The sequence below is a fragment of the Anomalospiza imberbis genome, chromosome 1 (genome assembly GCF_031753505.1).
Source record: "Anomalospiza imberbis isolate Cuckoo-Finch-1a 21T00152 chromosome 1, ASM3175350v1, whole genome shotgun sequence".
In the NCBI taxonomy this organism is placed as follows: Eukaryota; Metazoa; Chordata; class Aves; order Passeriformes; family Viduidae; genus Anomalospiza; species Anomalospiza imberbis.
The window spans coordinates 98,563,460-98,575,539 of record NC_089681.1 but is presented as its reverse complement, the minus strand read 5'-3'; the positions used below and the strand labels follow the sequence as shown (position 1 = coordinate 98,575,539).

Genomic DNA, 12,080 nt, shown 5'->3' with positions numbered 1-12,080 from the left:
CATCAGGAAACTACTTTCCATGTCTTGGTTGTTGATTCAGCTACTGCTGCTATCATCTTTGGGCAACTTTGGCCTTTTGGGTTTGGTCAGTGTAGGCTTCTCTTCACTGCCCACACCACTGTGGCTGTCAGTTGGACCTGACCTTCCAAGTCCATACCATTGTATATTTTGCATGCACAGGATTAATATACACTAAATTAAGGAAAATAATGCCATTCTCTTCCTCCCTCAGGTTCCCAGGTATGTGGAACAAAAACAGTTGTAATTATTGAAGGCACAGATACACTCCACAAACTGCCTCTTTCTCCATTAATTATAGATCCTCAAGCTGGAGAGGACAGGTGAGGCTCTGGACACTTGTCAATACAGAAATGGATTTACAAGTCACTGGCACTGACTTCAGCATAACTTACATTTAGCCTCGGCTGAAACAGAAGTTCTGCTTTATTTATGGCTTTATGCTCCATAGCTACACCATCTATTATCTGTGGCTTTTATGGTTTTCCCAAATGGACTTCAAAGGTATTGTGTTCATATATAACTGTGTCAGTTGCATTGAACTGAATTGATTCATAGATTTGAAGCCAGAAAGAGACACTGGAACAATATTACTGGACTTCCTAGTATTCAACAAGCAAGTCCTTCATAGATTGACAGTAAAGAAAGCATATACTGAAAGATATTACATCTAAAATACACAAAATAGTTTGTCATCCCACTATGGGTACTGACATCTCATCTCTGTCTACCTCAGTGTTGTCTGGAGGGGAGGTCTGAAGTAACTTTATGAACTAAAATACTTTAAAATTATTTGTAAAAAACACCACTCAGTTTCTGTGTCTCACTTTTCCTTTCTGTCAGTTTTCACATTAACCATGTTTTAAACTACTGAAGTTGCATTTATAAAGCAAAACACTTCTCAAGTCAGAAAATGTATGGAACATAATAAACTACTAGGGACCTAACAGTGGCCTTGCATTAAGAGTCCTTGTTATGGCAATTTCTGTAAAAAAACTTTCATTCTGACAATTGTTTTCCTAGCAACCCTTCTTTTTTGCAACTGACTGATGAACTCAGCATGGATTTGCCAGCTCATTTTGTTCTGAAGTTTCATCAGCCTGTTCCAATGTCTTCATCCAGTATTGAAGAGATACAGAACCTCACAGGCATGTTGTAATTGTTTTTTAAGACTAAGTACTTCTGTGACTATGGATTGCTTATTTGCTTTTTGCTTCCCCGTGTTAAAGTTGCAAAAAGTAGTTGCTTCTTGGGCAGAACATATTCTGTTCTACCAGTCCAAGTGTAACAACCAGTGCAAAACACAAAAGTTCTAAGAAAGAAATGACAATTACTGGCAAAGTTAAAAACCCTACCTCAAATTCCCAATAGCAAAAAAGGAGAATAAGAAAGAAAATCAGTATTTTTGTCTTTTGAAAACATTGGGCTTGCTTTTAATAGTAGCTTTCATAACCTACTGTCTTAACCTAACTGCTAATAAAAATAATAACCTGGTTTCAGGAATTCAGATTTCTGGCTTGAAACTAGCTCCACTGTATGAGCTAATTGTTCAGTCTACTCTTAAAGAAAAATGCAGTGAAGACTTGTCTACAAATAAATCTTGTTTCTTTGTGGTAAGTATAGTGTGCATCTGATACACACTGTGCTGTTGCGCAAGATATATATACTGAATTACCCTTTCCCCATAAGCAAGCAATGTAGGTTTCCCAGAATCCCAACAGAGGTGCTCTTTAGGAAATAGTTCAATTTACGAAGCAGTATTAGAGCCTTTCATGTAAGTGAGCTTCTCATCTTCATTAATAAAACACTGTGTGCTTGGCTGCTGAAGTCACACTAATTTGTCTGTGTGTAACCCGAATATTTATTCTTCTAAAAATTGCTCAGAACTTTATCATTAATGCCTTAAAATGAACGAAACTTATTGACTGGTGTGAGGAGCAAGTCCCGAGAAGTTATTTACCTAGATTTTTGAAGATCTTTATCATGCCGTATGTCACACTGTTTTAACAAGAGAGATTTCTTAATTAGATAACACTGGGACTATTGATTCCTTTTAAAGGGACTGGCAGGAAGAAAAATATAAACTGTTACAACAGTGACACCAACTGCTATCTAGAGACAAGGCTGTTTAACTGAAGAAGGCTTTCCTTTTAATAATTGCATTGTTGAAATACAGTTGCTTAGGCTGCATTAGATACAAAGTTTTAGAACAGAAAGTTGTGGCTAAGATGCTTTCTGCCAGATTTATGTACAGGGCAACTACAAGACAATGTTCAAAGATCTACTTTTTTTTTTGTTAGGAAACATTAATTTTGCAATTCATGGCAGCAAAAGAAGAGGGTACTTTTTTTCTGTTCTACTAGCAGTGTTCATTGTGCTTATTTCCTGCTTAGTTCTTGGACCTCGAGGTGGTGGTACAGAAGGTAGTAGTAAATTTACACCATGCTAAAATGATGTTTGGCATAGCTCTTCTCTTCTGTAAGATGGAATTAATCTTTCAGTTCTATTAGATGTACATGAAAGACTCTGTAACTTTTCAACAATTCCCTAAAATATTTGTACTTGGTGGGAGGTTTTACTTCTGAGTTTAAAGATTTTATTTCTAGAATTACTAAATTGCATTCTAACCTTGAAATGAGTGTAGGGGAAGTATGTTTGATCCATGAACACACAAGGAAAAACTCTTCAGCCTTTGTTAATGTAGACCCTCCTCATTAACTGCCCTGCCCTGTTCTTAAGGGGACAGCTCCCATTTGACATCCTGAAGTAGATAACACCATACTCCATTTCTATTTTTATCATAGAATCACAGTTAACATGGACAGATGGTAAATTTTTCTTACTATTTCCTCCTCATCTTCAAGTGAATCATCAGGAGATATTCCAGCCAAACATACCTCTCCAAAGAAAAAGTAGTAGTGATAGAGGTTGGAACATCATCTGATATCCAGAAGGGATTTCCAGCAAAACTGCTATCCTGTTTGTGCAACTGTCAAGCAGCATTATTGTGATATTATTATTTTGGTCACTAACATTTTTATAGCCTACAGGGCTCTGAAAAATATTTGGAAGAACTGATGACACTTGAACTCCTGAACACTTGGCTCTGGGTATATTTGCCTAATTTGGATGTATTTGGGAAGGAGAGTGCATCTCATTTAGCTTCTGCTAAGGATTCTACTAGAAATGCAGAAGTACCATGGGTATGCAAGAAATGTATCTTTCAAAAATATTTTTGTTGTAGATTGTACAATTGCCCGATAACATCAAGCTTTACTTTCTTGTTTTCAGTCCTTGAAACATCACTATTATTTGTTGCTTAGTCTCTTCCAGATTGCCCAAAGCACTGTTACTTCATAAACAAGGGCTCAGAAAAATCAGGCTTAGCAGGAGCCTTGGTCAGTAAAATCCCATTTAGCCATCCAAAGTGTGTGCCTGGCGTAATAGAGATTCTTCGACATCAAGTGGCATATAACACTCTTATTAGCAGCTGTGTCTCTGAGAAGCATATAAATGAAGGTAAATTGTGTGGCTGGAAGTGATGGCACAGTATTAGGGACAAACTAGTTTCTAAATTGGGTGTTGACAAATTTTACTACTCCCTTGCCAAAATTGTCATTACTTGTGGAGTACTGTAAATGATAAAAAATTCTTAACACTGTATTGATTTTTTTAAAATTCTATGCTTATTCTATGCACATAAACTAAGTTGTCAAAGTAATGAAAAATCAGACTACTGTATCAGTATTTTTTAAATTCTGGCATGTAATTCAGCCAAAAAGAACCCAACTTCTATAGTGGATATCACTAAACAGTATTTTTATTTCTAGATGATTCAGAACTGCTTTACTTTGAAGTGGTACCAAACAAGAACACCAGTTTTTGTGTCTTTTTCCTTCATCCTGTGAAAGAGAATTTAGCCTGTGGTACGTGTGGAATAATTGATACTGTCCTCTTTACTGAGCTGACAGGGGACTTGGCTCTATCTAGGCTCTTGCACTATGTTTCTGAGTTACAAAGTCTAAGAGCCACTCAACAACATGCAGCCCAGGAAAAAACAAAAAGTGCATGCACTTGTGTATAAACTGCTTACTAGAAGGTGTTCTATACTCAGAATAATACAGAAAGTAAATGCAAATATTAAAGTCCTGTTTTGTCTTGGCCTGTATTTAATTAATAAATTGTAACTTCCACTATTTCTGCTTTAAGCATATTAAGGAAAAGCAACTCATGCAGATATATTGCTGCAAACCTTTTTCCACTGGCTTCAGTCTTACCTCTCTTCAAGCATCAAATTAAAAGGATTGTTTTCGATATTTGTAAGTATTTCAAAACAAAGATTTTTCTGTTCTGTTCTTTCCTAGTGGTAATTGATGTTATAACCTCTAGAGAAGTCCAATGTCACCTTAATTTAAATCCTCAAGATCCAACTCTAAATTCTACGGATGACTTCATAGCAAGAAGTGTGAAACGGTAAGTACTTTTATTTCCTAACAGATGTCCATTAAATGGAGATATCATGTGCATTCAAAATGTCATGAACTCAGCAACTGGAAAACTTCACTCTAGTAAAATGCTGTAATATAATAATGGGAATAAGTTACTTCAGTGTCTTAAGTATCATTTTCAAAAATTTCAAACATTAACAGTGATGAAGTGTTTCTGGTAGAAAGCATGTGGAAGCAAGGAAAGACTATTGAGTGAAGAGTTTTACCTTTTATAAAGATGCTTTTCTGAAGACTCTAGCTGATGAGAGTCTCATCTCTAGCGTAACTTCAAATAGCATGGAAAGGTCTTTTTACACATCTACCTAATAGCAGTCAGTGGTTTTCTTCAGAAAGCGAGTTGTATATGGCATGTCTACAATACTGACTCTGGCTTGTTTTATGAACAAATTCCAAGAGAGTGAGTTGTTGTGATACATGAACATAGGCTAGACAAACTGATTCAGAACACAGTCTAAGAGCACTAAGTGATTTGGCATAAGCTAGTACACAGCTATGATCTGTTTGATAACAACAAAACCAATGCAGGTTGGATTTCGAACCTGATTTTAAACTAGGTACTATTTTTGGAACCAGGTTAAGAGTGGGAAAAAAACTCCTCCAGTATAGTGTTTTAGAAAATATACCTTCTGTACCTGTGTTACACAAAACATGAAGGTTACAATTATAAAACTCAAGAAGAATGAATATATTTCAATATTCTTAGTTTTGGTTTTCACTAGAAGCACCCTTATGACTTTTTTTCTTTGTTGACCAGATTGACCAGACTAAAAGACCTCCCACTCTTTCAAAGCTTCTGTGCATACCTAACTTCAAAGACTCAGCAGATTTCAGTGTGTCAACATATATTTCTGGTACAGCACATGTAGTTTATGTTATGGTTACAAAGTAACACCAGGTTGCACAAGACAAAACCAGAAAGGAGGTAATGCTCTTTTTCATTCAGGTGTCAGCCACAGTTAAAAAAACAGAACTACTTTAAAGAACATATGATGTCTATAGTAATGACTAATGTGTCATTTCCTTCTTCAGTTGCATGTCAGTCCCAGTTGTCATGAGAGCTGTTTTCAGGAATGCTGCCAAGGTGAAAGCTGACAGTGAAATACAAGACATGGACACAGAGTAACAACCTGGACCACAATCGGAGCAAGCTACAGATTCTAATAGTCTCAAAGAATGCCTTTCTGGGGCTGGTCAGCAAGACTGGGCAGTGACACATAAGCCAAATATTACAGACAGTACAGAAGAAAATCTCTCTACAGCCAAACTGGAAACTCTGGGTGATAACATGGAAAAAAAGTAACCCCTCACTATGCACTGAAACTTTGTGGAGGAAAGTAATTCCATAGCTAGTACAGAAGGTGACGTAATAGGCAAAAAACCTGATGGTTTTATAAACAAAAATAAAGTCTACTTAGTAATTTGTGAATGGTATCTCCTCTTTGCAAACTTCAAAATATCGGAAAGTAATTCCCTTGAATCTGCGTTTTTAAACATCCAGATCTGTAAAGTCTAACACTGTTCTATTAACCTTTATTTTGTCTTGTTACTGAAAACCTCAAAAATCATCATGGTGAAGAAGATTCCCTCTAACATTGTCTTTTTTATTGTTAGAAAGTAAGGCATTACTTTATTCTTGGTCAAGAGATATGTGTAGCTGACAAAGTTCCAGTCTCAACGCTGACCCCGATACAAAACTTGTTCATTTGTGCATTTCTTGCGAACAAAGACATTAATGTTCACTGGTTTAATTTCCATCATTCCCTTCACTAATTAGTATTCTACCCCCTATTAATTATTGATTTCTTTCTCTTCATGCTAATCTGGTCCACATCCTTTATTCCTTCTTTTATCTTTTTCTCCAGCTTTCCAGGCCTTAATCTCCACTATATCTTCTGGTTACTCTAATGTCCTTGAATGGCCATAAACTTAAGATCCCAGATGCCCAATCTTCAAAATCCTTTGGCTTTGTTCATTGAAGATTGTCAGGCTTAGTTTTAAAATCTTAAGGTTTCAGTGATTTAATGATCAAAGTCTGTGAAGAAACTTAACTGGTGTTGGCTAAAAATGGGCACTGCTTACAGTTAGTTAAAACAACTAATTAAAATTAGTTAGGAAAGTTATATATATATTCCAACACTGTCTGCACCATATTCTACCAGAATATGGAAGAAATCTGTGTTTAGCATACATGATACAGTCTATAACACAAGACAGGCATTTGAAGAAAAGCAATGTTTTCCATGTCAATATTATGCTAAATAAATTGAGAAAAAGTTACTTGAACGATTTTTGTATATACACAATTAATGCAGACACCCCTCTTTGTCCACAATTTCATAAATGCATTCAATCCAAGAATACGAACTGCAGTTCTGCTTACCCCTGAAGCAGAAGTGATACAAAAGGAAACCAAACTTACAGTCTGTCAACCCTGACAGGGTAACGGAGTCTTTAGTAAGAATGTTGTATAAAGTCAGGCTCTGAAAAACAAGGAATTTTCACCTTAGATTTTTTCTTGCCTCTAAGTATGAAACAGTTTTGTGATTTTTTTTAAAATTATCGTTTACTGTTCAAAATCTTACTTTGCCTATGTCTGGACTTCCTTTGTCTCCAATATGAACGAGTTACAAGAAACTTCCAACAAGTAAGCTGGGAACTTACTATAAATCAGTTTAATTAATGCAAAACAGAGGCATTCACAAAAAAAAACCCCTTCCTGAACAGAGCAATTTACAGCTACAGTGAAGGGAAGCAATGGGAAAGCAAGTCTAATATATAATAGTTACAGAAATATGAAATAATCAGAAATAGGCATGTGTGGCTGATGTGTTTCTAAGAGGTAGCGGATAAGCTTGGCTTCCTTGAAGAGTTTGTGAAAAACATTACTAGAATGTGGAAAGAGTGCAGGCTAGATGGACTGACAAAATAAATACAAACAAAACAAAAGGATGTTCATTAGACTGGAAGCATGTTTAGTGTGGTCTGACATGGTAAGAGTAGATGTCTAAAAGTAAAGCAATTCTGTGTTTGAGGAAAATGATGTGTTTTCAGCAAAAGTGACAAATATAACTATATAAGGAGGGAAAAATAATTTTTAACTGTGAAAGTGCATTGCATCATGGGTAGAAAAGGTAACACAGAATTTGACAAAAAGTGACTGGAGAGTCACAACACTCTAGGAATCAGCAGCATATCATGTTCTATTTCACACACAGCATATCATCAACAGCAGCTTATTCTGCAAAAACACTGACCATCTCCATAGCACTGAGCATTTATTCTTTTGATATTGCAGGGGACCAATTTAGAGGGGCTATTTAATGGACCCACTTCATTTCCAAGCTGCTGCCAAGAAAAAATGAGGGTAAAATGGGACCTCCTGACACAAAACAGAAATATGTTCAACTCTTTGAAAAGCTTTACAGTCACTGCCCCTTTCTGTGAATGTGACCTTTAAGGTTGAAAGTCAAGGGTTTTGCTCAGAGCCAAAATCATGGCGAGGATTCACAAAAATTAATTCCACTGTAAAGCATCAAAATTAGATTTTCCTAAAGCAAAAGTGATGCATCAGCCTGTATATGGACCACATCAGCCTGTATATGGACCACAAACTAAGAATCAAAATCAGCTGTGATAGTTTTAAGTACCATGAGACAGAAAAACTAATGTTCCAGTTGCTGAACATGATGGAGTACATCCAGTGATAAGCCCAGTTGCTCTACTAACCAAACAGTCTGCTTTTTAACCCAAGCAAGGGTTGACTTTTCAGGATCTGTGCAGAGGTTTGCCTTGCTGCACTCAGACTGCAAGGAACCAACCTCACCATTATTCCTACAAATGTTTTCACCGGAGCTGCCACAGTCCTCATGCTTTCCATCTTTAACTTCCCTGTACTCTGTCCCAGCTGTGTGATTAAGGTCCATGTCCTGAACTGAGTCTAAAATGTGTCCAAGATGTGGCTGTTCTTCAGTAGAATTCAGATACTTAAGCATATCATCTTCGTGCTTTCCAACCACATCAAGAAGATTATTTATCATATGTAGAGCAGAATCATGTCCGTTAAAATGACACCAGGATAAGAGAGCACTGAAAAGTGAACAACAAAAATGATTATATTTATCTAAGTAGATCTCCACTTGGTGGAGGTAGACAGCAATGTGACAATGTATGTATGTATCATAAATACATTTATGTATAATTCATGATTTATGGAAAATTCAGGTAGTAGAACTAAATATTAAATTTAAATATGTAGATTGAGACAATTTTGGAAGAGCAACTGAAAGAGACTTTTTAGAAATTATACTTCTACACCTAGGTAGACATTCCCTGTTCTCAAGGTGTGGGAATTATCAGGTTGCTCACTTCAGACAGTTTCAATTTTTTTTTTTTTTTTTTTTGGCGGGGTGGGGGGGAGTGTTTGTTTTTTTGGTTGGTTGGTTTGGTTTTTTGAATAAAACAAACCAAAACCTGCATGTGTGTTCACCTGTTACACACCCTCCACCCACACTTGACCTTAAGGAGTTTGTAACCTACTTCAGGGTTCCTTTGAACTGGCCACATGTAATCATCAGCTCAGCACCGTGTCTGTAACCTTGATTAAAGCCTGTCTGGAGTGCAAGTTCTTTCCCGACCTTAATTCCGTCCCTATAGCCTTCCTGTAAAAAAGCAGTGAAACCGGTTGCTCACAACATGACAAAGTCGACCTCCGACAAATACATAATAATAATAAAAATAAAGTTTAAATAAGTATCACAAGTATTCAATCACAAGTACAGCTTAAACAAGTATCACAAATACTCAATATAGAAGTTACAGCTTCCTTATCTGAACATCCTTCACAGCTACATCCCTACTGCCAAACCAAAACATGCTTGTTGCGGTATACTATGATTTACTGACCTGTAAGATGCAGTTTTTTACTTTTCCCAAAAGGATCCCCAGAAAGTGAGAAAAGAGGGAAAATTCTTTTAGAAAGATCAAAAAAAAGCATGTTTGCTTTTAATGATGACCAACTCGTTTGTGAAAAATGGACTTAGAAGTACCACATAGACTTCTTTTTTTCTATCTAAAAAAGACAAGCCAAGCTTCCCCTTTAGCAGAGGTACTCTTCTATCTGTAATCCATCTACATGGAATCCATTTTTTTTCACAAAACTAACTGCTGAGCATTGCTCCTTTATCTGCTGGACCTCACTCCATTCAAGAATTATAGCAGAAAAAGAGACCGTGATTGACTGAGTCACATATAAATACATCATTGGGACTACTTATCATTGGGACTACTTTATTTAAGTAAACAGCTAATGATTGTAATGCAAATTACTTTCTTTATATTCTAACCACATTACAAGGTTACAAAGAATAATTCTTAACTTTTTTTCACACCAAAATTGCCAGCTACAAAAGCAAAAACTTTTATTTGCTCATGGTGGCCTTGCTAGAAAAGTAGTCTGGACACAAAAATTTATTTTCCCCAACATACAACTCTGACTTCAATAACACTTCATGATTTTGCAATATCTATTCAAAAATATCAGAGGGATTTCTGTAAGAACACTAAACAGTTCCTTAAGAAAACCAGTCTTTTCATGGAACTCAGATGAAGGAAACTACACCAAGTCTGCTGTAATACCATTCCTCATCAACTGCCTACACAACAGTTGTGTAGGCAACTGCCTACAACTGCCTACAGTTTCCATCCATGTTCTTCAGCCAAACGCTGCTCAACTGTGAGCAGAGAAGCCCCACTGGCCCCACTCTGAATGACACAGTATCTGTCAAACTAATCTATTTATGAACTTGTTTTGTTCCCTACAGAACTGCAGAGAGGCAAGGGCTGTGGAAAGCAGCTTTCATAAAATATATATTTCAATTGGAGAATAAATCAACCAAAGACCTACACAGACCACAACACCCAATTGTGGCTGCACATGGAGTCACACATCTTACATTCTGACTGATGAGTAACTATTCAAAACCCCAAACATCTCACATTTCTTTATTAGCACTGTTCAGCTCTGTTGCCCTTCATTTACAAGGGGTATACCTACAAGTACAAAGAAAGTAGCTTGCATCACAATTCAGCACTGCCTTTTATAAATGCACATGGTTGTGAAGAAGGAATCAGTGTATTTTGGTAAAACAGTACTTTGCTCTGGTGACTACTAAGAAGTGTTTACATAAATTTCTGCCATGTTTTCCTGATATTCAGAAGAAAGCATGCCACACTAACTTAAGCAGCTGCTTTTACTTTTCCCTTTAAATCATTCACATGTATACCAAGTTCAATGTCAGTAAATCTAAAATGACTAAAAGGTATATTAAATAATTTTTACAGAAATACCTTCAACCTCTTTTTCATAGTGCTGTTCCATTCCTTCTGTAGTAGACACATTTCATCTGCATCTTCATCAAAGATATCCTCATTGGACTGCTTGACTGCCACCTGTACCCAGGACATAACAGCAGTGCCCTATGAGCCCTGTTTATATGGTAAAAAAAACAGTGAAAAACTCTCAGAAGTGCCTCTACTTCAGATTAGAAATATTGGCAAAAAACTAAATTCTAAAGAGAAGCCAGGTATGGAGCTGATTATTCAAGCTGTACATAGGAACTTGGTGCTGTGTGCCATTGGGGTGCATCTGTTAAGAAAAGGCAGTCAGATCATTGTTTGTAAAGTAACTTCTGAGATATATTAGGGCAATTCATGATAGTTCCTTCTCATCTCACAGCACTGACACGCATATAGACGCCAAGGCAGCATTTATGAACACTGCCTGTACAAGGACAGCTGGCAGAAACAACTTTATGACTTGCTTCCAACAGCAGCAAATAGGCCCATACAGCCTCCATGTGGTGCCCTAAAACGAGGTGTACGTATACACACAACTTTACATATTCGTATTGTGTACGCAATTTACTACACGCAGGTTAACTCCTGGAGAGTTAATAACTGGGAAGTACTCTCACCTTTGATTTACAGTTCTCTGATTATGCCAAATACTTAACTATGTTATAAAACAGAAACAGTCCTTTCTATTTTGAATAAAGAATTGGCTAGTGCTGATGCAGTGGAAAGGAGACATTTTCAGGTTATTTAATCTTTTTCTATGACGAAAACTTCGAGAAGCGTCCCGCAACGAATTCATTTGCCTCGCTGTAAACTGTAAGAACACACGGGCACTTCCTTGCGGAGACGCCGGCGGCTCTCAGAGAACCCAGGGCGCTGGGACACAACCGGCTGGGGTCCTGCAGCCTGCGGTGGGCAAGTGGGGCATCCCCCAGCCCCACAGCCGGCCCGGGCCGCAGGCAGCGGCCAGGCCCCTGCCGCCATTTCACGGCCGCGCACGTGCCCAGCTCCCCAGAAGCAGCCGCACTGCGGGGAGCCTTCCTTCTACCCCGCCCGGCCACAGACGCTGCCTCCCCTCGCCTCGCCTTTCCGCGCTGCTTGCACAGCCGCCGTCGCCAGCCCGGCCCCGCACACTGACCCTCACTGCAGCCGCCGGCACGCCGCGCCGCACTCGGCCATCTTCACTGAGGGCAAACGGATGCC

At 37.8% G+C, this 12,080-nt stretch overlaps 2 protein-coding genes across 4 annotated transcripts in view; one reads left to right on the top strand and one right to left on the bottom strand.

The window, feature by feature from the left end:
- LOC137480688 (mediator of RNA polymerase II transcription subunit 1-like) overlaps positions 1–7,392 on the top strand; it is a 27,730-nt gene extending 20,338 nt beyond the window's left edge. The window contains exons 11-17 of the mRNA XM_068201932.1: positions 233–341; positions 1,042–1,166; positions 1,519–1,631; positions 3,342–3,537; positions 3,849–3,944; positions 4,383–4,491; positions 5,556–7,392. Of these exons, the coding sequence (XP_068058033.1) occupies positions 233–341; positions 1,042–1,166; positions 1,519–1,631; positions 3,342–3,537; positions 3,849–3,944; positions 4,383–4,491; positions 5,556–5,649 (842 nt within the window). The 3' untranslated portion in view covers positions 5,650–7,392. The remainder of the gene's footprint in view (positions 1–232; positions 342–1,041; positions 1,167–1,518; positions 1,632–3,341; positions 3,538–3,848; positions 3,945–4,382; positions 4,492–5,555) is intronic.
- On the bottom strand, positions 7,172–12,080 carry YAE1 (YAE1 maturation factor of ABCE1). 3 transcript variants are annotated; one of them, XM_068201889.1, is made up of 4 exons: positions 12,016–12,080; positions 10,872–11,169; positions 9,063–9,184; positions 7,172–8,612 (listed from the first exon to the last, which is right to left on the bottom strand). In XM_068201889.1, exons 2-4 carry the CDS (start codon positions 10,986–10,988, stop codon positions 8,189–8,191), a joined length of 663 nt encoding a protein of 220 aa, XP_068057990.1. In that variant the 5' UTR covers positions 10,989–11,169; positions 12,016–12,080; the 3' UTR covers positions 7,172–8,188. The 3 variants fall into 3 exon arrangements, with proteins under 3 accessions (XP_068057990.1, XP_068057997.1, XP_068058003.1); XM_068201896.1 differs by having other exon boundaries at positions 10,872–11,009; positions 12,016–12,065; XM_068201902.1 differs by lacking the exon at positions 12,016–12,080 and adding an exon at positions 11,877–11,896 and having other exon boundaries at positions 10,872–11,009.

What these genes read in the sequence shown, in the direction of transcription:
- YAE1 (XM_068201889.1), bottom strand. Translation starts at nt 10,988, where the DNA reads ATGTCCTGGGTACAGGTGGCAGTCAAGCAGTCCAATGAGGATATCTTT. An exon ending in CTATGAAAAAGAGGTTGAAG is followed by an intron (nt 9,185 to 10,871) that starts GTATTTCTGTAA and finishes GCTTTTTTACAG; the next exon opens with GAAGGCTATAGGGACGGAAT. An exon ending in CAGTTCAAAGGAACCCTGAA is followed by an intron (nt 8,613 to 9,062) that starts GTAGGTTACAAA and finishes TTCACTTTTCAG; the next exon opens with TGCTCTCTTATCCTGGTGTC.